Source organism: Syngnathus scovelli, chromosome 1, assembly GCF_024217435.2.
Source record: "Syngnathus scovelli strain Florida chromosome 1, RoL_Ssco_1.2, whole genome shotgun sequence".
Taxonomy (NCBI): Eukaryota; Metazoa; Chordata; class Actinopteri; order Syngnathiformes; family Syngnathidae; genus Syngnathus; species Syngnathus scovelli.
In genome coordinates this window covers 14,534,507-14,559,585 of record NC_090847.1, presented here as the reverse complement: position 1 = coordinate 14,559,585, position 25,079 = coordinate 14,534,507, and the positions used below count along the sequence as shown (strand labels likewise).

Sequence of the window (25,079 nt, the reverse complement as noted above, 5' to 3'; positions counted from 1 at the left end):
CTGTCACGAAGAAGAAAAATAAAAACAGCGGTAGCACGAAGAAGACAAATAAAACATAGCGGTAAGAAAGAAAAGAGAAGAAAATAAGAGAAGAGATAACAGAAAATGGAGAAACAGTAGGTTTATTTACATTTCAAAAACCAGAAGCCATTCATTTACAAATGTGATTGCATTTTAGTTTACATATTTAAATGTTCAGATATTAAGATGTGATAGACAGTTTTTGCATGATTTGAATGAGGCAAAATAACATGCTTTTTCTCTCGAATATATTATAATCATTTGTTTCAGATGTACTGTAATTATTTTCTGTATAAAAATTTTATTTGGTGTTCAAAAAGTCTTTTTTGTTTTGGGTTTGCGGGTTATGGCTGGATTAGGGTGTTTTTTTTGGGGCAGTACGGCTTTAGGTTTGTTTTTAGGCTTTGGATCTGCATAACCCTTACTATTACATATTATGTTCTTACAGACAAATTTAAAATCCATCATTCTTAATATGTGGAAAGTGTAGTTTTTAGTTTTTCTACATATGCACCTGCTTTAAACTGACATGACTCGATAAACAACCAGATTGTAAACTTTGTCCATGTGCCAGGTGTGTGCAAACGTTCTGTCTGGCAACAGAGTGTCAAGTGTAATTTTGGATGTAATTTATGGCCTGACTGGCCCCATCCCTCACAAGAGGCCAAAGTGAAACTGCTTCTTGATAAATAATCCTTGACATGGACTCACCTGACTGCACCAGGCAGTAAAAATGCATTTAGCCCTTCCAGACACGACCCCTGCAAAACTCTCTAGTGCCCACTGAACAGATGACAAAGGTTTCACCGATCAACACAAAATTGGGTAGTCATGTCACTGGATGAATAAAAAGGGTCAAAGACAATGCCTGAAATTGAAAAGGAATTGAGACACTTGGGATTTAAAGCAGACATTGAGGACGCGTTTCCAGGGCTCATACTCTGATAAGGAAATTTGCCCAAATGAACCTTGAATGAAAGCAGGAGTCTGAGATCAATGGACCAAACTAATTGGTGGAGGTTTTTTTACCTATACCGTCTTATATGGATGGAGTTTAGCGTGAAATTTTCCGATCATTTTGAGCATTCCCACAAAGTAAAATAACATGCAACTCTTCAAAGCCAGTATTTAATGGTTATATTTGCACGAAGCCTTCTGGATTTGCAATTTAAGAGAGACCATAGAAACATCGAGTGACAGACAATTTTAAAAGCCCCATTCACCAACGCCATCACTTCAAGTACACAAGTGAATTTTATTTACTTACGCGAGCAAATTTGATCATACAGGTCAAATAAGTCACTTCAAGCTGTTGGCACATGGATGTATAGAAAACAACCCCCCCACCCTCCCCCCATTGTTTTCATGTAAAGCCTGCTACGAAGCATTGGTAGTGAAAGTACAAAAAGACAAATACAAGGAGAAAGCCAATAAGAGAAAGAGTGAGCACGGAGTCATTACAGAGTAAGCAATGTCAATACAAGTATTAAGCTTTAAGACGACATTTCCTCATCACAAACTAAATCACAACTCAAACGACTACGTCTCTATATCAGTAGCATGAAGCATTATTATTTGGAAAGTTGTAATACTGCACGTTGAAACAAAAGGGTTAGTCCGTCAAGACAGGCAAAAAGTGTCAAAATTAATATGTAAAAAAAAAAGAAAGATGTGAGATAAAGTTAATTTTTTGAGTCAATCCGACTACAATAATTTATGTCCATGCCACAGATAACATCTAAAGTCACAGTCTTTACTAACAGTACAGTTTTCCAACTCAGAGCACAGACAATAGTCGAATAAGCGTACGAAACACTGACAATATTGTTTTTTCACCAACAAATCCAATGTCAGGCATTTTCTCTCCAATCCATCAGTGTTCATGGTCAAAAACACTTAAAGTAGACATATTATGGAAAGTTTGATCTTTGAAGTTTCTGCTCACCCACTAATTATGAAATTAATCAATGGTTTACATTTGTTCTGCTGAGTAAAATTTGCCTGCAAGTGAGTCTTTCCGAATGTTGCCAGATTATGACCTAACAGCACGGAAAATTGGCAACTAGGTTGGCTGCCATTTTTGAGAGCGGGCCAGAGTCCATCCGCCAGACCACAGGGAATGATGTCAAAGCCAAAAGGTATGCAGAGCTACAGCATTAGTTAACAGGGTGATCAATATTGGATTCTAATAATGAGCCCTCACAATTTTTTTTTTTCCGCCCATGACCCGGCCCTCTCAAAACCGAGACAGAGTGTGACAAGTTGATGTCAAGTGTGCTGTAAGCCCTTGTGGATTTTAACCAAAGAATGCTAGAAAGCATTTCTGAAGATATCTGGGAACTGATTTAAATTGTGACAATATGTCTCCTTTAAGAGAACCCATATTCTTATTCTCCTATAAATCACAATGCTTGATCGCACATTGGAATGCATTGATACAGTGCAGAGTCTGCAGAGAAAAAACCCCACTAAATTTATTCAAACAACAAAAATTATCAGTCATAATCATAACAGTGTCTTATGGGAGCGTGTGCTTTTAGTGCCAATGGAATCATTCACAGTCCAGAGATACTATATGATCCCTTTCTTGCAAATTTAATCCTGTTAATATATATCGATCCAAAAATAATTTCCCCGTTCAACAGGCTTGGCACACCTACCAAGTCATTGAGATTTTGGTCTTCATTGTTTTGTTTTTTTCTTAAAATATAAAGTAGCTAGTGTATTGTGATTCGTGGTTTTAATCCCTGGCAAATATTTTACTGTATGATTTTATTTATTTTTTTTAAACATGACACATCAGTCATTCACATACAGTACATTGATATCACGTTAGATGAGAAATGTGCTTGAGAACCTTTTTGAAGCCCCTGTTGACCTCCCTGTGAGGCAAAAAATAAATTGTGTAACCCTAAAACTCCAAGAAATACCATAACGCTCCTGTTACATTTCAGGTCAATTTTAATTTTTTAAAAATTGCGTATATTTAAAAAAAAAAGAGAGAGAGAGAGAGAGAGAGAGAGAGAGAGAGAGAGAGAGAGATTTTTTAATCTAATTTGAAAATTTTTCAATATATGGTTTACTTATTAAATATGCATACCTGCTTAAAGTTAGTCACATTTCTCATAAACATTTTTGGTGTTCTAAAGAAACAAATGTCACAATATTGTTCTTTTCTTTCTATTTCGCTAATAGTGTTCAATGTATGGTATATTAAACCCCTATTTAACATTTGCACATGCTTAAATGCGTACCAGGTCGAATTGACTCGAAAGTATACGTAACAGGAGGGTCACGAGCAAAAAAGAAAATAGGCTTAGCAAAATATTTTATAAGAAAAAGCATGAAACATAATAAAAAAGAAAATCTACCTCTAGCGCTACTCACTTTTCCACAATCGACACTACACTACTACACGATGCAAAACGACTGGTCTTATTTCCCAACAACTGATAGAATGATAACTAAAACCATTCACGAGAGAGGTAAAGGGGCTTCTTTTTTGTAAGCTGTAATGTTGTTTGCAGCTGAGGCCGACCTCCACCTAAACCACATTGTCATGTGACGCACCAGTGACATTGGCAATGGCGAGGAAAAACCAAGTGAGTGACCCCCTCGCCTCAACTTGGCTTTTTATGTGTAAGCGTTGAGCCGTTCCTTGGAGCGAGTGGAGTGAATGTCGTGAAGCTCTTGCTCCTCCTTGGACTTGATGTCCTCGTACTTTTGCATTCGGCATGCATCTTTCACGTAGGCCCAGTTGGCAGACAGCACCATCAAGTAGTGGATCTAGAAATGAAAAATGGTAACAAGAGAACGCCCATGATATCAGGAGGGGGAAGCAGCACAATGTCTGGTACCTACCAATTAATTGGGAGAACAAGTGTAACACAGGTACACACACACACCAATAAAAGACTATGCATAAAGATGTATGCTTTGGTGTACGGTGTATTAAGAGTATTTTTTCTTCACGACCCTGTTTAGAATAATGAAAAGACTGGTACACGCATACCAACGTCATTATAGTTGTTAAGAAAAACTAACAAAATGATGAAAAGTAAAAATGAGAAAACATTTTCATCAAAGATAAATACAAAATAGTCTAAAAAACTAACAAAACATATTTTAAATTCATAAAATTATAAATATAGCAAAATTGTCCTTCGTTTTTGTCTTTGTCAGTTCATTTCAAACATGAACACACGAAAGAACATTTTGGGAATTGTAGTTGACGCAGCACAAAAAACTCCATACTGCATATTTAAATAAAATAATCTAAAATGAATGAAAAATAAAACAAATAAAAATGAAATATTGAAACTTTTATAGCGCACTTCCAAGACTATCCAGCAGGTTGCAGCATGATGCCGGCTGTATTCTTGGGTCTTGTTTCCACAGCAACGCAGCAGAGTGAATTATTGAACTGCAGTGACTGTCATTTAACAGACAGTCTATTAACATACAGTCCATTTCCTCATTTAGTGAATTGCTTTTGTTTGGCGACCGAGCAAATAGACTCAACATCGTTGAGTTGTATATGATTAACTGGGTTTGCGCTGAAATAGCTTGATTGTACATTAAATATATTAAATATTTTACATTGATAGTGTTTTTTGTAGCAATAATAAGTAAGCAATAATAATTATTAGCAATAATTAAATATAAAATAAAATTGTAAATAAAAAGATCAAAATAAAATTATATATACAATAATAATAATAATAATAATAATAATAATCCACCTCCGGCCCTCCAATAAAAAAATTAAATGCCTAAGCAACTAATTTCCTCACTGGGAAATTGGATTCCTAATCATATTTTCACCAACATCATCAAAACTTTCTCCTTCCGATAAAATAGCGCCTCCAAAATTACTGTACATAGTGGGTGCCTTTGCAACCATCACGTCTGCTTTCTTCTCAGTGTCTCCATGACAACGCCATGACGTGCCAGGCCTCCCTCCAAAAGAAAAGGAAGGGAGAGAGGCAGACAAACGGCGTCGTTTCACAGTTTCACTGCGCAAAAGTGCCTTCTCGCAAATAAATGGTGGTCTGCAGCCCTAAAATGCCCACTAGCCACCAAAAAGAGGTTTACTCCTTAGTTACTTTAATCACACACATACTGTAGATAGATAGATAGATAGATAGATAGATAGATAGATAGATAGATAGATAGATAGATAGATAGATAGATAGATAGATAGATAGATAGATAGATAGATAGATAGATAGATAGATAGATAGATAGATAGATAGATAGATAGATAGATAGATCTGACTGTGTGGGAAAGACATAGTGCTATAGTTATTAGCATGTCTGCCTTGCAGTCAAGCGGTTCTGGGTTTGAATCTCCTGAGGGCAGTTTGTATTGTATCCCAGTACTTGCAGTCAAGCGGTTCTGGGTTTGAATCTCCTGAGGGGAGTTTGGATCGTATCCCGGTGCTTGTGCGGGTTTTCTCTCTCAACTCTGGCTTACTCCCCCATTACAGAAACAAGTACATTAGATTCACTGAAGACTAAATTGTCCACCGGGATGAGCTGGATGAAGTGGCTGGGGAGAGGGAAGTCTGGGAGTCCCTCCTAAAGCTGCTGCCCCCGCGACCCGACCCCGGATAAGCGGAAGATGGATGGATGGATGGATGGATGGATGGATGGATGGATGGATGGATGGATGGATGGATGGATGGATGGATGGATGGATGGATGGATGGATGGATGGATGGATGGATGGATGGATGGATGGATGGATGGATGGATGGATGGATGGATGGATGGATGGATAAATTGTCCATAGGTGTGAATTGTTGTTTGTCAATATGTCCCCTGATTTGGCTGACAATCAGTCAAGGTGTACCCTGCTTCTCTTTCCAAAAGTCTGCTGTGACCCTGAAATTTGCCAAACCTCAACCAGGTCAACCTCGAGCACTACACAATAAAAATAAATGGCTGAATGGTTGCGCATTCTTGGTGGTAAAGTGACGTCTCACCATAGCGATGACGGCAGCTCCTGCTCCAGCAAGGGCGCAGATGAACAGGTGGAATGTCATGTCCAGCTGTTGGGATAAACAATCCACACGTCACACGCTGTCATTGATTCCTTTGTCTAGCGTGTTGCTTTACTTTTTGTTAAAAGCTGCGAAGGAAAGCACGAAAATGGAATCATGTTCCTCTATAATCATGTTTGAATAAGAGCATCTACATTTTAATTGACATGACATAAACAGAAGAGAAGGAGGTCATACTATTCTTGGTGCACAACAGCATCAGTGTAACATGATAATGGTTACAGTTGTGATTCTAAAGCTACCTCGTCATGATCTTTTTTGTTATATTTTTTGAAGATACTTTTTTGGCTACTACCAAAAACATGAGTTTATTTAGTAACCTGCTGCCTTCGAATTATGCAACGATCTATCAAGCTCACCTCAGTGGATTCGCACATCTTGTAGAACTTCTCGGATCCAGCACAAACTGTCTTTGCTTCATTAATAGCCACGATACCTGCAATGTAATTGGAATAGATTACTGAATCAAATTAACTTAAATAGCGACAGGTTGACTACCTTGCTAATGATCAACAGTACACATTCCTGAGGACTTTAACTAAATGAGCCATTTAACACTTGGGCCATCCCTACCGTACTGGCGCGGGTCCAGGCAGAGTGTGGTACCCTCCAGCACGGTGGCATTTTGGCAAATGTTCCAGATGTTGAAGTAGATGAAGACGGGCAGGGAGGTAAACGCTGTCACACCCAGCCAGGCCAGCATGAAGATGTACGTCAGCATGATGAACTGAAACAACAGGATAGCTTTATGCTATAAAAGTATGGAAATATTAATGAATAATTTCCCACATGGGATCAAGTATCTAGTCATTTAAATAGTATTTGCGCAAAAATGATTCTTAGTAATATTAGTGCAATGGGACAAATTTTATGTCAGCACCAACTGTGATATCTTAAAAGAAAAAAAAGAAGAAAAAATCTGGCTGGCCGATGAGCACAAGTTCTGAGGACTTTCTCCACCTCCCATGCAGATTGGCAAACTAATTTCACAGTTGGCGTAATCTTGTTACGTTCCGGCTTCTTGAGATGACATTTTTCATTATTGTCACGTCCTGGTAATTAAATGATTTGGGCTGCAATGAAATTATAGAGGCGGAATGCATTTAATACCAACGCAATATTATGTTGTTCGTTTTTGCTCATTTTATCTTGATCTGGCAGAGAAGCTGCAAACTTGATCCAGTTAGTCATTCACAAATGCAAATCTGTACATTTCCTTTTAGATAAAAAGTGCTGTAGCTGATGTCTTAGAAGTAATCAATTAACATTTTTTATCACATTAAGTGATTGGTTCATTGATGTGAAAATAAAATATAAAACAATAGAATAAACAATTTCACAGATACATTTTAAAAATGGTACCAAAAAACTTTTAATGTATTTTTTCTGATTTCATTACTAGCCATAATTGCATTGATTAGAAGTGATAAAAATTAAAATGTATTATTTTTTGTTATCTAAATAAACAAACATCCCTTTTTGGGTCTATACGCCCAAACCTACCCAAGCACTGACGCAGCGTCCACATGTTGTGATCTTGAAATCTCCGTAGAGGTCTTTGATGGCCCCGCTGGTGAAGAAGCCCTCCACCATCAGCAGGATGCCATAGACAAAGAAAGCCGAGGCTACACCATAGATCACGTACTTGATTATGTCAATCCTGGAAATAAATACATGAAAAAAGTTACATTACTTGTACTTAGGCGGCTCGGTGGCGCACTGAGTAGCACGTCCGCCTCACAGTTAGGAGGGTGCGGGTTCGATTCCACCTCCGGCCCTCCCTGTGCGGAGTTTGCATGTTCTCCCCGAGCCCGCGTGGGTTTTCTCCGGGCACTCCGGTTTCCTCCCACATCCCAAAAACATGCTTGGTAGGCCGATTGATCACTCCAAATTGTCCCTAGGTGTGAGTGCGAGTGCGAATGGTTGTTTGTCTCTGTGTGCCCTGCAATTGGCTGGCAACCGGTTCAGGGTGTCCCCCGCCTACTGCCCGATGACAGCTGGGATAGGCTCCAGCACGCCCGCGACCCCCGTGGGGACTAAGCGGTTCAGAAAATGGATGGATGGATGGATACTTGTACTTAAAGTTAGAAAAAAAATGGCCCTTACTCCCGTTTCACCGAGGAAAGGAAACATGTTTAAAAACTTCAAATATACCTTAATAAAGCTTAATGACACCAATTTAGTAGCCAATTGCTGCAAGGCAGAATTCGTAAGGCCTGATCATCACTGGACCATCGGCCAATGATTAGATTGTCGACTACAGACACTGGGACGTTTAAAGTGAGAAATGAAGAGCTGAGTTTCAAATTCCAAATTCAACCAAAGCTTTCCATGTCTAAAGATGTTTCCTTTTTAAGAAAGACAGACGCCAATTTGTCCTCTATTTATTCAAGTGAAAAAAAAAAAGGCATTTTTAGGAAAGTGCTGGATCAATAATTTATTTTCTTTTTAGGAAGGTGCATCATGAATAATTCCTTCTCTTATGAGAAAACTTTGTTTTGTTTTTAAGAAAGTGTTTCATCAGCAGTTTAGCTTCCTTTTTAGTGCAACAATGACAAATGTTATTCTTTTTAGGAAAATTCACTTCTTTGGGGAAACTGTAACATAGGCCTGTCCCTATCAAATATATTTTCAATGAATTATGGTATGAATTATTCCATTGATTTGATTTGAATTGAGGTTTATTGTAAAACCGTTACTTCGTAACCAATTATTGCTGTTTGTTTGGTATTCCCCGAAAGCATATCGCGCACCATGATGTCCGCTAGCCAGAGATGCATTGTGTTTGTATATATTTTGACTGTACAAGGCAGTTTCCCTTTCTGTTCTTTAGCTAATATGTTCCAAAGGTGATGTTTTTTGTACTCACATGGTGAAGACGTCCAGAGTGTCCACAGGGCTGCGCACCACCTCAAAGTAATTTTGCAGGATGGTGACAGTTCCGGAAAGTGCCTCATGGCCGCACCCGCAAAACAGAGCCACGCCGGCGTACAGCAAGATGGTGGCAATGAGTGACGGGTAAGGGATCCCGCCAAGGCATTTGATGCAGCACTCCAGGCACCCTAAGCACACCCAAAAAATATACGGGGTCAGTCAACGAGGACTAAAAGAACAGTTGATGCTTTGGCTTAACCCTGACAGTAGAACACGATTTAGCCATTTTCCAAATTTAAAGCCCTGTCGGCGGGCACCCATGCACAACAGAAAAAATCCATCAAGTGGATGGGAAAAGTAGGCCACAGTTCATTTTGGGGCTGATATATGAGTGCTGACAAGTGTATTCTCCTACTATCAAGAGTATTTAAAGCCATTCAGCAGCCAGGCTCCGATTTTCTCCCGCATCCTGGCTCTGTGCTTTCAATTTGTATTATTCTTTAAGACACACAGACCGGCCTGACATTTTGACAGCTTGAGATTTACATTGCGACCTTTCGTGCCATTTCTTCTACACTAAGGCTTTCCTGGAGTAATTATAAAAAGTATAATTAGCCCCTGACACCGGTTTTGCCAATCTCCGTGAAACCCTGAACAGGAAGTTGAACATTTAAGTTGAAAGCCGCTATTTGCTCAGGGCTGCAGAGAATGTTCATGTTTTTAAGACCAGTTTCAGACCCACCTTTTTAATCTGGCTTTTACTTACATAATATTTATTATTCTAGTTTTATTTGTGAAACTGTATTATTTATACTTTGGGCTATTTTACTTGCTTCTAATCTCTGATTTTGTATTTTATCCTTATTTACCTGACATTTTAGTTATTTTTAACTCAGTTTGTTCTACTATTTTTACATATTTTAAGTCTCCACTGTTCCTCAGAGCGAGCCCTCTGCACCCTTGGAAGGTTTGGTCCATGTTCTGCGGGGCACTGTCCTTTGTACTGTTCCTTTGGTGGTCTTTCCACTCTCGGTTGTGTGCCCTGTATTAGTGTACTGTGGCTGTGGTCTGGTCGACTCCTGCTGCAGACGGCTCCTATGATAGTGCTTCTTCACTTGGCTTTTCTGTGCTCAGCCATATGCCAAATGTCATATGAAATATGGTAAGTGTGTCAGTGTGAGTGTGGTAGTGGGGCATGTATGCGGGATGTTGGCGATGTGTTGTGGGTTGTTTTGTGAGTGTGTGTGCGTGTGTGTGTGTGTGGGTGGGTGGGACATTGTATTTAACTATGTAAAGCACTTTGTGTTGCATTTTATTGTGTGAAAAGTGCTCTACAAATAAAGATGGATTGATTGATGATTTGGGGTGAAAGTTCAAGGATTGTACTATGAAGAATGTGCTCGCAACATGGTGCCAAAGTGTAATAATTACTACTTAAACAAAATATTTAAAAAAAAAATGAGTATCCTAAACAGATGACTGATGCTAAATTGCCAAGTTTTTTGTTGTTGCTTTTTTTGTAATTTGTGCGTGATGGAGTACGACGATCAATTTGAAAATTCTTTTGAAGGTCATCAATTGTCTGCAGACTGTGATTTTAAAAAGGTACAATTTAAATATGACAACGTTATCCAAACAATACCAATAACATAAACATAACATTTCTGTAATTAACATTCCAGGCCAATAGTTGCTGACTTTGTCAAGAAACACCAGGTACACACCAAAGATTCCCGAAATAACCATTCATCACAACATATTGCTATATCCCAATATCATCTCTGTGTTGTTATTTTACATAAGATTAACTTTAAAGTTCCGCTAATTAAAAATACAAAGCTTTAGGCTTGTCAGAAAAAACAAGTGGTTTCCTTTTTTTGGGGTGGGGGGTATTTCCTATGCGAAATGTTATTAGCTCGTGGGGTCTATTTTCAATGCATTGTAATGAATTAACAAATGTATCTATCAACTCCGGATGTTTCCCTAGCGGGATCGATACATGGAATACAAATGTCCCAGATTCTCACTTTTTGAAAGATTCCCGCATTGTCAATCAAGGATTCTTGTTCTCAGAGTTTCCTTTAATAAAGTCGTCTTTGTCCTTATCCCATTCCTCTACTTTTTTCTAAGACCATCGCTCCTAATTCTGCTGTGAGTATGAGGAGAATATCAAGTAGCCGCTGTTGGCCCAGCTCCAGGTTGGCCTGGATTATCGGCTTGCACGCCTACTGTACTGAAACGCCTCTGTTGTTGAGCCACTCTATGTGTACTGGATGTGCCTTTTTTGGGCGCATTATTTTGAGACTTTTCTCCAAGAAAATCTTTTGCTTTGCAATAACCTTCTATTCAAAGTTACAACCAGAAAGCAAGCCATATCTATGTTGGACGAGCGCGTGTTCTTAATTTCCATCAAGGATCATGGAATTAAAAAGCACAGTAGATCTCACAACCACACAAGTCTATTTATTGTAATTTCAATCAATAATTCTCTCATTAAGTGACCCCAAAGAGATGAGGTTGACTTGTCAATTAATTTATTAGTTAGTTAGTCTATTAACCAGTTAGTTGGTTAATGTTTCAATTAGTCTGTGAGTTAGTCCGTTCGTCAATTAGTTATGTTAGTTGGCTAGCTCTTGCGTTAATTGACTAAGGTAGATAGTTAATCAAATAGACAGTTAGCTCATTAGTTAGTAAAATAGTCTATTTGTTGAGAAGACAGTCACAGTCAATTAAGTTGATTTTTGCTAGTTGGTCACTTCTGTTAGCTTGTCAAGTAGTCATAGCATGTTACTCAGTTATTCGTCTCTTTGTTGGAGTTAATCATTTTGTCAATAAGTAAATTAATTAGTCTGTTGTCTCATGATTGCATCGGCAGTTAGTTACTCAGTTAGTGAAGTCGGTTTGCTAGTTAATTAGCTACAAGTACCGTATTTTCCGGACTATAAGTCGCTCCGGAGTATAAGTCGCACCAGCCATAAAATGCCCCAAAAAGTGAAAAAAAACATATATAAGTCGCTCCGGAGTATAAGTCGCATTTTGGGGGCAATTTATTCGACAAAATCCCACACCAAAAACAGTCATGAACGAGCAACAACAGGCTAAACGATAGCAACAACAGGCTAAACGATAGGTATGCTAACGTGACAAACACAAACAAAGAGCTGAGAACGGGCCTGACGTAACATATAGAGTGATTAAGGACAACTATTACATGAATAACATGTTTATAAAACCATCAGTGTCACTCCAATTCATTAAATAGCAACAACAGGCTAAACGATAGGTATGCTAACGTGACAAACTCAAAGAAAGAGCTGAGAACGGGCCTGACGTAACATATAGAGTGATTAAGGACAACTATTACATGAATAACATGTTTATAAAACCATCGGTGTCACTCCAATTCATTAAATAGCAACAACAGGCTAAACGATAGGTATGCTAACGTGACAAACACAAACAAAGAGCTGAGAACGGGCCTGACGTAACATATAGAGTGATTAAGGACAACTATTACATGAATAACATGTTTATAAAACCATCGGTGTCACTCCAATTCATTAAATCCATCGATCGATCTTTGTCAACAATGGGTGCGCACGGCTGAGGGCGCTTGCGCTTCAAAATATTCCACAGGCTCATATAACGATAGATAAACTATATTTTAAATAACTATAATACAAGCCAATAATATTATCAAACCATCCGTGCACTTTAATTCCATTAAATCCATCGATCAAATTCCTCGTCCTTTGTCAACATCGCCGCGCGTGCGCCCTGACGTCACCCTCGTCTTTATTCCACAGATCTACTATATAACTATATTGTAGCATTAACAAAGTACAAGGATAGACGTAGGTTTGGTAAACGGCTCTTTATTAAACAAAACAAACTTCCAAGCGTGTGGCGGCGTGGACTTCCAGACAGACCGGGCGTGCGTAATGGCCATGTCCGAGCCCCGCGCACCGTTCGCGGACAACCACTCGGCCGATCGTCGGCCCCCGACTCAGTAGAGACCGGGCGTGCGTAAAAGCCATAATAGTTTTTCAAACCTTCTATGTCACTCCAAATCCTTAATTCCTTCAAACTCTTTGTCCTCCGTGTCACTTAGAAATGATCACCGCTAATGATGCCGGTCGTCCTTGTGTGGGCACGTTTGTATGTAAACAACCGGCGCGCCGCGCTACTGACGTCACTTGAAATAGTAATCCATTGGTACATCACGGTTCTCCAAACTTTCTTTCTGTTTCTCGATTACTGTTTTCAGCTGCATATTTTACAACTTGAAGTTTGTAACCTGCAAAATATGAGTTTCTTTTTGGTGCCATTTTTCTTAAGCCCACCCAGTTGATGAGTCACGGCCAACGGTAAAATTTAGAGCGCCCTCATCCAGTTTCGTCTGAAAATATAATTTTTTTTGGTTGTTTTATCAAAGTCAAAGTCTGCTTTATCGTCGATATATTTTTTTTATATACTAAGACACACAAAGAGATTGAAATTACATTTCCTCTATCCCTCGGTGAGATAGTACACATATGCATACAAGCAACACAAAAAAAACCAAGAAGGCACTAACAATGAATAAATAAGAGTATTGAATAAATGATAAATAAACAAATAATAATAAATAATAATAATAAATATAAGAGGAGCAAAAATGGAGCAAGTGTACATACAGCAGACAGTGGACTTGGATATGGTGCTTTAAAGTGTTAATTGCTTTATTTGATGTTTTCTCTATTTTTTATGTTTTGAATATGTTCAAGATAAAGAAATAAAAGCATGTGAAGTGATCAACTATACTAAAAATAACATGGGAAGTGGTCAACTATACTTGTAAGTGATGTCTTAATGATCAAGTAAAAATTTGTGAAAAAAAAACATATATAAGTCGCTCTTGAGTATAAGTCGCCCCCCCATCCAAACTATGAAAAAAACCGCGACTTATAGTCCGGAAATTACGGTAGAACAATGAACAACAATAACAATGAATAAGCATTATAATTAAATAAGAAATGTTGCTGAATGTATATATGTATAGATTGTTTGGCAGATACATTTATCGTTCCAATTTGAATTATCAGTCATTTAATTCTTTAAAAAATGTTTAAATAGCAAGCACTATTATTCAACTAAATAATTAGAAAATGCATTTAAGAAGGAATAAATACAATACAAAATAGAGAAAACAGCTGAGTTAGTGCAAGAAATGTTACAGATTTATAGATAATCTAAATGTGCGGCCAAATTTAAGAATGAAACCCCTGGGCTATAATAAGACCAACCCTAGGCTATAGCAGCGTTAAAATGAGGTATGTCTGCAGTTAAACTATGTGGCAAGAAGACATAAGGTGTAACACTGCCCAAGTTGAAGGTTCCAGGCACAGCGATTTACCACCAGAAACGGGCCGATGAACGACCTTCTAGCATGGGCCAGAAAACGCCCAATAACACTTTATGTCACACTGTCCTGAGTTTACGAGCTCACTGAGAGTTTAAAGCTTCTCATTGCACTAAAGTGTTGTCAAAAATCGATGGCTACAGTTAGATGTCACGTCGTCAACAATCCACTGATGTTCGACAGCTGTGCAGATGAAGAGGCATAAAATGGCGAGCGGAGGGGCCTCTGCTAGAAGCTGAACATCTAAACTCGGAGAGCGCTGCTGAGTATAAAACATCCCCCATTTATTAGTGATGCTGAGAATGACGTTGCCTTAAGGAGAGGAGAAAGAACTCAGCTGCTTAATTCCATGGCTGAGGAGGAATGTTATTTGAGAGGAGGGATGGGGGCGTTGTTATCACAGTTTATGACTGATTCGACTTGTTCTTTAAGTCTGTAAATGTCGTTGCCATTCAGACCACATTCAACCGCCACAGCAAAAGCTAGTACAGGAAGGAAGGAAGGAAGGAAGGAAGGAAGGAAGGAAGGAAGGAAGGAAGGAAGGAAGGAAGGGATTTTTGGGTGAAAAATGTGGAATTGTGGGAAAACTTTGAATGTACGTATGTCAAATGAAGCCTAGCATTACATTGACTAATTTCTCAAAACGGTGGAATATAAGATAAAATAATAGTGTTAATAATGATGAAAGCAGAATATGTGTGAAAGCTGAAAGAATTCTCACAATGAAATGAAACCTTTGATTTACATACTGTAGTGTGTGAACTGAATTTTAATCATTAAATTAATGTGTACGTGTCTGACTATGACTTTTGGCTACCGGTTCATCGCGTCAACACCAAACATAACACAGCACAACACGCCTGTCAAACAGACGGATTTGCACTAATACGGAGAGAGGATGACCCCCTCCCAAGAGCCCGCCCACCTCCCACTTCTCCATCTGTCAGTGTCATGTCCAACAGGCAAAAGGGGCACTCGCATGCACGCACACACGCACACACGCACACACACACACACACACTGATCCAATCAGCGTTATTCTGAGTGTTAAGTTTATCCTCAGATAAAGCTGTGCAGGAAATTGCATCCTGCGAAGGAAACGTCAGATACGTAATTGAGGTTAATTAAAGAATCATTCTTCAACATTAATCATGAAAGACATGCTCGACTGCTCACATAGCAACTAATGGATGTAAACATGTAAATGTTAATACTAAACAGAAAACAAGTTTGGAACATATTTAAGAAATGAAATCCCGTCAAGTCAATCCCGTCTGCTGCAGTGTAAAAATAAATCATTATAAGTGTCATAACAAAATAACATCCATCACTTTCTACAAGCCAGATAACAAAAGTGAGTACACCTGACTTTTGTTCCCTGGAGTCCTATTTTCGTGTGCAAGTCTAGCGTAAAACACAGTGTAACTGTGCGCCTCAGTGGAGTTTCCATTCTTTAGGTATTTTGCCAGACTTTGCACAGGTAGAATTGTGTGTAACGGGGCATTTGGACCTTTGTGCAACGTTGTGAGATGGAAGTAGTCTTTTCTCGGCCAATCCTCACAGCATTCCTCATTTTAATATGAGGTCAGTCCGAGCGCAGTATCTCAAGTACGTTGAGCTTGACATTGCGGAATCAGACTGGACGGGGTCTGTGCCCGACATTGGCAGGAAAGAACTTCCTTGAGGATGATGTGTCTGTCGTTTGTGCATGTGACGTGGTTAATGGAGACTGCCTTACACCCGATTGTGCATCTATGTGTAACCACCCCACACACACATACACACCCCTTAATAGTTATGAGGTTGCTATATTCAAGATAATGGTAATAAATATAACTGTTCCACTCTGGTGTCATGTTTAGGAATGAACTCCAATGACTTCCATCATGCAAGTCGTTGGAGTGCTGAATTTGTCAAAATCTCGTTCCACCACCTACGCCTGCCTTTTGCGAATGCAAAATCTGGTCTACATTTTGTAGCCAAATTTGCAGATGCGGCAGTAGGAACGGCAGGATGGCCCAAGGAGGCGCAAAGGCCGTCTACCAAATTCACAAACATGTTGAACTTGAACTTGACTATTGCCCTGACATAAAAAAGATTATGCAAAATGCAGAATACTTTCAGTGACCAAAATGCTGGCTGAGTCGGCGACAATGCAACTCCATGTGCCAGAATGCCCAGACAGGTGCAAGAAAACCCTAAACAGTAAACCAGACACTTTCGCTAGCACAAAAATGAAGTACCACGAGAAAGTGCTACCATCTGTGGTGTTATTGATCGCTCCTATCTGTTTTCAATGGTAAAGGGGAGGGGGAAAGGCCACGTCCTGCACTCAATTAAGTATCATTCATTCCCATTGATTGTGATACACTGAATTGAACTCTATTCTTCACATTCAGCCTTTACCAGTAGATCCTGGAGTGAACTCTGACAAAACATATTAATAAATAAACTCAGCAGTCACGTTGAGATTCCTCCATCGCTCACAGGAAGACGAGATAGAAGAGAAAAGGAAATGAAAAAGCGACCAAGGCTGCGCGGTGCTTTTATGCCCCGAGGGGGGCCGTGCTACGCGACTAATGTGTCTCACTCACTTTATTGTCCCACTGAATTTGTTGACGTACACTAAGTGGGTCACGGCTCTCAAGGCCTCGGTGCAGATTTGGCGCTGCCGTCGTCATGGCGACCATAGTGGTTGATTAAACATGCGAGGAGGAAGAGAAAGAGGAGGTGGTAGCTGAAAAACACGGTTGCCTCGGGGGGAGGGGGGGATTCATGTTAACTATAGGCAAGCACAGGGAAGACGCCCCACTTCTTTTTAGTTTGATAGCACTATCATGTCTCCAGCTACTAAAAGGTGATAGTCGCTGGATACACAACGCACATTAAAGCGAGTAAATTAAATGTCCTAACTTGGAATTGTACCGTGACTTTAGTTCATTTTTTGGTCCAATTTGCTTGGTAGCCAAAGCCCTTGGTAACGTACCGTAATTTCCGGACTATAAGTCGCGCTTTTTTTCATAGTTTGGGTGGGGGGGCGACTTATACTCAGGAGCGACTTATATATGTTTTATTTCACAAATTTTTACTTGAGCATTAAGTCCACTTACTTACAAGTATAGTTGACCACTTCCCATGTTATTTTTAGTATAGTTGATCACTTCACATGCTTTTATATCTTTATCTTGAACATATTCAAAACATAAAAAATAGAGAAAACATCAAATAAAGCAATTAACACTTTAAAGCACCATATCCAAGTCCACTGTCTGCTGTATGTACACTTGCTCTATTTTTGCTCCTTATATTTATTATTATTATTTATTATTATTTGGCCCATTCTCAGCTCTTTGTTTGTGTTTGTCACGTTAGCATACCTATCGTTTAGCCTGTTGTTGCTATTTAATGAATTGGAGTGACACCGATGGTTTTATAAACATGTTATTCATGTAATAGTTGTCCTTAATCACTCTATATGTTACGTCAGGCCCGTTCTCAGCTCTTTGTTTGTATTTGTCACGTTAGCATACCTATCGTTTAGCCTGTTGTTGCTATTGTTTAGCCTTTTGTTGCTCGTTCATGACTGTTTTTGGTGTGGGATTTTGTCGAATAAATTGCCCCCCAAAGTGCGACTTATACTCCGGAGCGACTTATATATGTTTTTTTCACTTTTTGGGGCATTTTATGGCTGGTGCGACTTATACTCCGGAGCGACTTATAGTCCGGAAAATACGGTAAGTCAAAATGTACACTGGATTCATCAGCAAAAGAGTGCTCGTGATACTGAGGAACTTACAAAAAAAAAGTCCGAGTCACTCAAGTTACTATTTACCATTATGTATTAATATTACATATTTATATTACTCATATTAGCTGATGGACTTGTTGGACTTAAATGTTTGAGATCCTTCGGCCTTGGTGGAGGTGTGCGCTCTGGTCGACTGCGAGGTGGATGATGTAATTAAATATGAATGATGAACAGAAGGGCAAGTGGAGTCTTGCGGAGAATATTCCTGGCTCGGCACACACCTCCTGGTGTTCACTTCTCATTTTTTCCTTTTGGCTGGAAAATATTCAGTGTCGCCTCAAACACTGTCATACCTCATCCTACTTATTTTCGAATTATCCTCACTGTCCTGTGATCAATGAATCGCAATCAGCTCACTATGCGCTCGCGTCAAGTTGTGTGCGTGCGTGCGGGTGTGCTTGTGTGTGTGTGTGTGTGTGTGTGTGTGTGTGTGTGTGTGTGTGTGTGTGTGTGTGTGTGTGTGTGTTTTGTGGTGCAAAGCAGCGACACGTTTCCTTGGCAGCTGAGTGGGCAAAATGTCCACTTGCTGATTGTGACTCATCAACTCCAATTGGTAACTCACAGGAATGCAAAAACTACTAGACTGCCGATAATTTCAATTGAACTAACCCTAACCCTCATTCATGTTCTGTTTTGCATACTTGCTAAGTTTTTTTGTTATACAGACAGACAGACAGACAGACAGACAGACAGACAGATGTCTAATATTCCATCCATCCATCCATCCATCCATCCATCCATCCATCCATCCATCCATCCATCCATCCATCCATCCATCCATCCATCCATCCATCCATCCATCCATCCATCCATCCATCCATCCATCCATCCATCCATCCATCCATTTAACTTCATTTCACATTTTGAAGATGACTTGTCGAAAAGGGAAGCAGGTTAAAGCAATTCTGCTTATCTAGTCCCGTCCCGATTTCAACTGAGGATTTCACAATCTACATATCTACAGTACTACCTATAATACCACCATAACCAAGAAAAAAAGAAGAAATAAAGGAAACTGAAATTTGACACAGGATAACACATGATTTGAATACAGCATAGTTAACTGGAAGTTTGATAACAATTGCTATCAATTTGTTTTGAATACAGCTATGACAAGTTGATTTGTTATAATACGTTTTAACAGTTTGATTTGACTACAATAACAGTTTAATCAATTTTGAGATCGTTGGCGTCACAGTTGCAGGCATCCCGGGCACCGTCCCCAGCAATAGGCGGCACTTGCACTAACCAATCAAAGCTACTAATCGCCTCCCACGCTGTAGCTTGACCATTTTCTTATTGAGTTCAGACATCTCAAGACAGAGCGTTGCCATCTGGCCTCTGTGCGCTCAGCCCTCAGGTTGCTTTCCAAGGCTGGACTTCGTTCCTTTCAGCTCATTTTACAGGAGCAACCTCATGAGGGTCAATGTCGAGTGGAGATAGTCTGATCGATTGCACTGAAAACCCAGCTTAGGGGAACCATAGCTTATGATACAGTTCCTGCCGCTAGGATATCTGCTCCCGGTGTGCCCTCAACACTGCAACTCCCTCTCATTTATGTATTACACGCTCAGCAATTCAACATTCCACAATATTGTTTATGTATTTCGGTAGCCACTGGTAGCGTGTAGCTCCTGCTTATTTGCAGGTGTTCAAATATCAACAGTCTTCGGAGCCCAAGGTTATTTTGTCTCAGTCCGAATAGATTTGGTATGTTAGGGAGCATGTCAAGTGTGTCCCCAGTTTGGCTTTTCATTTTTCCTCCTTTATACAGAACTTCTGTGCCATTTGTTTTCATAGTCACAGATAGAAGAAGAATGATTTCGACTGTTACACATTCACAAACATTTTCAATCACCATTGACATACTCAGTAGTGCTTCAAAAACAATATGGTTTTCAATATAGATTTTGACTCTACCACCTGTTTTGTTGCTACTGCATATGTTGACTCATTTATATCCATCGAGGCGGAAACTCGTTGACTTTGTATTTTCTTTGATCCACGTTCTTGATATTACAGTGACGTAGATAAGTTTGTCCAATGTCGAAAGATAGTCCTGTATTTTTCAAAGTTGGCGTTTTAGATTATGGACAGTTTTCTTTCCATATTTATGAAGTTGTTAAAATGATCTTCCAAGTAGTATCCACATTTGTCTCAATTTGCATCTTTCTCCAGTTCATTCATCGCTTTGATCAGCACTGCTTTGGTGTTTTCTGGGGATGATCCATTCAGCTTTATGTAGATTTTGCAATTTGTTGTCCAAGTGCTTTGTATTTTTCCTTGCTTTTTCAGTTGGCGAGCTCTCTATGTCATGTTGGCGTTTTGTTTGTTGAGATTTTCGTTGCTGTAGACATTCGAGCCTCTTAGATGCTTTCCCCGTTTCAGTAGCGCAACTTAGTGCTTAATACTTGTAAATCTCAATAGTACCATAGGATTTTTGTTCACCCTACCTCCAGTTGCCCCTCTCTTGGGCAGGAGTCAGCAGAAATCCACAAGCCTGAACTGAACTGTTATTCTGTTAGATACTACCCTCTCTCTAAACTATGTTTGTTTACTCGTCTGTTTGTTTTTAAGTGAGTTTTGCTAGCGCAGGAATTTGTTCAATCAATCACTGTTTCTTTCGTTCGCTCACGTATTGATTTCCTCGTTTGCGCATTATTTCACTCTGTTGTGTTTGATAAACACTTAGTTTTTGTCAGATCACTGTTCATTCACTCCATTGTTAGTTAGTTAGTTAGTTAGTTAGTTAGTTAGTTAGTTAGTTAGTTAGTTAGTTAGTTAGTCAGTCAGTCAGTCAGTCAGTCAGTCAGTCAGTCAGTCAGTCAGTCAGTCAGTCGGTCGGTCGGTCGGTCGGTCGGTCAGTTAGTTAGTTAGTTGTCAAATTTCACCATAACAGATTCAGGTGAAGTTGTGAATCAAAGAATAAAATAGTATTTGGTGTAGAGATCATGCAAAGTGAATGCAACGTTTCGTTGAAACAAGGCTGAAGCAGTCGTACTTGCCATCTGCTACTCAAGCAATGTACTGATCTCTGAAATAAAATCTGCTGAAGAACAGTAACAAAGTAATTTTTATTACTTCCCACCATTGCTTGAGAACTTGAAATAATCAGCACTACAAATCTAACCAGATCTAATACAAGAGATGTAAAAAAAGCGATGCGTTGCAACCCCAAAAAAGAGTCGACGTGACTTGTAGAAGTGCATGAGCAGCTTGCATGGATGCTTCTTTTGGGCCAATGAGCATTTGTGTTGGAGGCAAAGCCTTTGCTGAAAAGCAGTGCGAGGCTTCGACGTGCACTTAAGAATCACGACAACCCAGATCACCAAGTAGCGCTTTCTTCTCCTTGCCTATCAGTGTATATGAGAAAATCCTGAAGATGCCCATTATATGGTGGTTGTATTACTTTGCACTTCTAAATTATTCTGGTTATATTCTGTGTCTTTCTCTTTCCACGTTCTGATGTCATATGAGGAGGTGGTGTGTGATGATAATTACTGTTGGCCAGCTCCATGGCAACGATTCATATTTTCCATCTAAGAGGGGAATGATGGTTCTACCAGCTTGTACCACAGAACCTGTCACAAGTTTGATCTTCTGCCCTCTGGGAAGAGGTACGGGAGCCTGCGCTCCTGCACCACCAGACTCACCAACAGCTTCATTCTCCAGGCTGTTAAGATCCTGAACTCTCTTCCCCCTTCTGCGTAGCGTCCTGTACTTATTTATTGTGTTATTTGTTTATTTATTATTTATTCATCACTCTTATTTATTCATTGATTGTGCCTTCTTGTTTTATTTTTCTTGTGTTGTTTACTTGTATGTACATTGTGAACTATGTCTTGTCACCATGGGATTGTGGGAACGTAATTTTGATCTTTTTGTGTGTCTTGGCATGTGAAGAAATTGACACTAAAGAAGACTTTGACTTTGACTTTTGACTTTGAAGTCACTAAAGAAATGAGCTTTGTGGGAGAGGACTCTATCATGGATTCACACCCAGTGCCATTTTATTACATCATCATTTGACAATCATCAAATTTAAAATTTTGAACATCATACAAAAAGATCATTATTAGCACCATCCCTCTGTCAAGGTTACCTGTTTTGGGCAAACTCCAAAGTAGGATTTTGTCAAACTACAAGGCAGACAATAGGTGATACACTTTCAGCTGTTTATTGAAAAGGACTAATAGTTAAACCCAAACATAGGAGATGAGAAGGAGATGAGTAAGCCACAACTGATGCTGAGATGCTCACACGCGCAATAACCCTACGTCACTTACTAGGCCATGCCTCTTAAATGCACACATCTAACACATAAAGATGCCAGTGTGTAGTTCATGAACAGTGTGTTTGTTACATTGCGTTTTATAATGTTTTTATATCATACAGTGTTGTTATATGATATTTTCTTGCATATGATATTTCATTTTTGGGGGCGTGGGTCTGGAACTGATCAATGGCATTTTAATTTATTTCAATGGGGAAAATTTATTTGACATGAGTACATTGCGTTGCAAGCTTGTTCACGGTATGAATTCAACTTAAGGCATCGCTGCATACATTTAATATATCGTAAGCATTGGTGGCAGTCTGATGGATTAAAGTGTAGAGGCTTGGCCATATATATACATGGAAGCCTCATCAAGCAAACAAAGGCAGTTCAGCACAGACCCCAAAACCCATGCACCCCCACCCGCTTGGTTCACACCCCTCCAACAACCCAAACACAACATATGCAGGCGTGCGCACTCCAGTCGAGTGCTCCCACTCAATGCACAAAAGAAGTGCGCTAACAGCTGCTCTTCCATTGACTGCTTGTACAAAAGTCGACATATTTATGATAAACATTGAGTCACGACTCACCCTTCTGGGTCTGCCCCTCGTCCATGTCTTCTTCCATCGTGTTTGTTTGTTATGTTTTGTAGCAACGAAGAAGCCTCTTTGTGTTTCAGGGTCTTGAGGTTGTTTATGTCAAATGGTTTAGTGGTTTAGTCCACAAAATGCTGTCCTATTAGTGGTGGCGGTTCCAGGCAGTACTGTCAGCTCTCTGTCAAGCATCCGTCTTTGTGGTGCTGTCCATTGCACGCTGCCGAGACAAGTGCTGAAAAGCCCTCCTTGGTCTCTAGTGGAGGAGGAGATGGGGGGGGGGGGGGGGGGGTTGTGAGGAGGAGGGGGTTGTGTGGAGCAAAGGGTGATCTCAAAAGCGCATGTGTGGTGGGGGAAGGGGGTGGGCGAGCGCTCAGCAAGGCAGGTGAAATGCGCTGGGAACGCTGCGAAGAGTGTTTAGACGAGACCCATGCATAAAAAAGAAGAACCCCCGACCCCACCCAAAATGATCAACCCACCACCCCAACCGAGCTCCACTGCATTAGTGCAACAATACCCTATTATTTTTTTTTTTTTGGGGGGGGGGGGGGGGTTGAGGGAGAACATCTGATTTCCAAATGGGATTCTGCCTAATCGTATTAGTCGTACACATTCTATTGTACAGGCGGTGGTGACGCGTTGCCACATTGTGGTCCTGTCCATGCAGGCGCACCCCCCTCCCCATAATTCCCTGTCCTAATTCTTGCAGACATTTTATATACTGTTGTCACTACCAGGAACATTCACTTACATTTTATGCTTTTTGGGACTTTATTTAATACCGTCAGACGTGGAATTTAATTAAATGGCAAAAGATAAAAGATGGCGGAGTAGTGGCTGCCAAGTCTGCCTTACAGTCCAAGCTTATGGGTTTCAATTATTGGCTTTCCTTTGTGGAGTAGCATGATTCCTTCCAGGCTCTCCGCCTTCTGCTCACATTCCAGCAACATGCACCTTAGGTTCATGCTGGTGACCACTGCAGGTTTTATTACTTTCATTCACCAAAATGCCAACTAGGATAGACTGTGCCCTATGATTAGCTGGTCATGGGTGTACCCCAGCTCTATTAATCTTCTCTTAGGTCTTACTCGAGCTCTCTTGCCTGGCATATCCATCCTCATGATCCTTCTGCCAGTGGACTGACAGTCTCACCACTTGATGTGTCCAAATCAACAACCTACTGGTTGAAGGGTTGAAGTCATATGAACTAGTCAAGTCAAGTCAAGTCAAGTCAAGTTTATTTGTATAGCCCTAAATCACAGACAGTCTCAACGGGCTTCACATAGCCAAAAATTGACAATTATTCTCAAAGCATCCCCTGATCTTAAGCTCCCAAAAGGGCAAGGAAAAACTCAAAAAAAAAAAACCTGCCAGGGGCAAATGAGAAAACTTGAGAAGGGACCACAGATGGAAGGATCCCCCTTTCAGGATCACCAGGTTGTAATGGATGCAGAGAGGGCACAAGTAATACATAATATGAAAATCAATGAAAAAAAATGGATGTCGGAGGTGCCCTCGATTGTCCTGGCAGTGTCTTCAAGGAGGTTGAGCTGCAGTTTCCTCATCTTGAATTGGTCCCCGAGAATCCAGCTAGCCGCTATCAGCTTTTGCGCCACCTAACCCCCTCCCCAGCCAGGGAGGGGGTGGGCAGAGAGAACAAAACAAACTTCGGCCGAATCGGCCACTACAAGTTAGTTAAAGGCCATCTCATACTTGCTAAACTTCTAAAAAGTTACGGCCTTACTTTTTTTTCCCTGTTGAGAGAAGCGCGAAATGCAATGCGGATAGTGCTGCGGGGAGAAGTTTGTCAAGCGTTAGTACATTCATGTTTAGCACATTTTGCAGGGGTGGGGAGTCGAACCCAAAAATCTGAGGTGTTCGAGGGCAGCGACGGAAGCTACTCGCCAAACGTGGCGAGCTCGGCGGTCACCCCGCTTTCACTTCGAGTCACTCTTATCTCTTCAGTATTTCGTTCGGCGCGCGTTGGGTAAATACTAACGAGCTAATGGGTGAACTGCCTTCCCGTGCATCAACGGAT

General features: G+C 40.1%; 1 protein-coding gene across 1 annotated transcript; it reads right to left on the bottom strand.

The window, feature by feature from the left end:
- Window positions 1–1,135: 1,135 nt before the first annotated feature.
- Window positions 1,136–23,312, bottom strand: gpm6aa (glycoprotein M6Aa). Its single transcript, XM_049751396.2, has 7 exons — window positions 23,039–23,312; window positions 8,956–9,148; window positions 7,590–7,746; window positions 6,660–6,813; window positions 6,446–6,522; window positions 6,009–6,074; window positions 1,136–3,807 (listed from the first exon to the last, which is right to left on the bottom strand). The coding sequence occupies exons 1-7, from the start codon at window positions 23,073–23,075 to the stop codon at window positions 3,655–3,657; spliced, it is 837 nt and encodes a 278-aa protein (XP_049607353.1). The 5' UTR covers window positions 23,076–23,312; the 3' UTR covers window positions 1,136–3,654.
- Window positions 23,313–25,079: the final 1,767 nt, after the last annotated feature.

Bases quoted from the DNA above. Each gene is read 5' to 3' on its own strand.
- gpm6aa (XM_049751396.2), bottom strand. From the start codon at position 23,075: ATGGAAGAAGACATGGACGAGGGGCAGACCCAGAAGG. The intron at 9,149-23,038 runs GTGAGTCGTGAC...GGGTGTGCTTAG, and splicing joins CGAGGGGCAGACCCAGAAGG to GGTGCCTGGAGTGCTGCATC. The intron at 7,747-8,955 runs GTGAGTACAAAA...ATTTATTTCCAG, and splicing joins ACTCTGGACGTCTTCACCAT to GATTGACATAATCAAGTACG.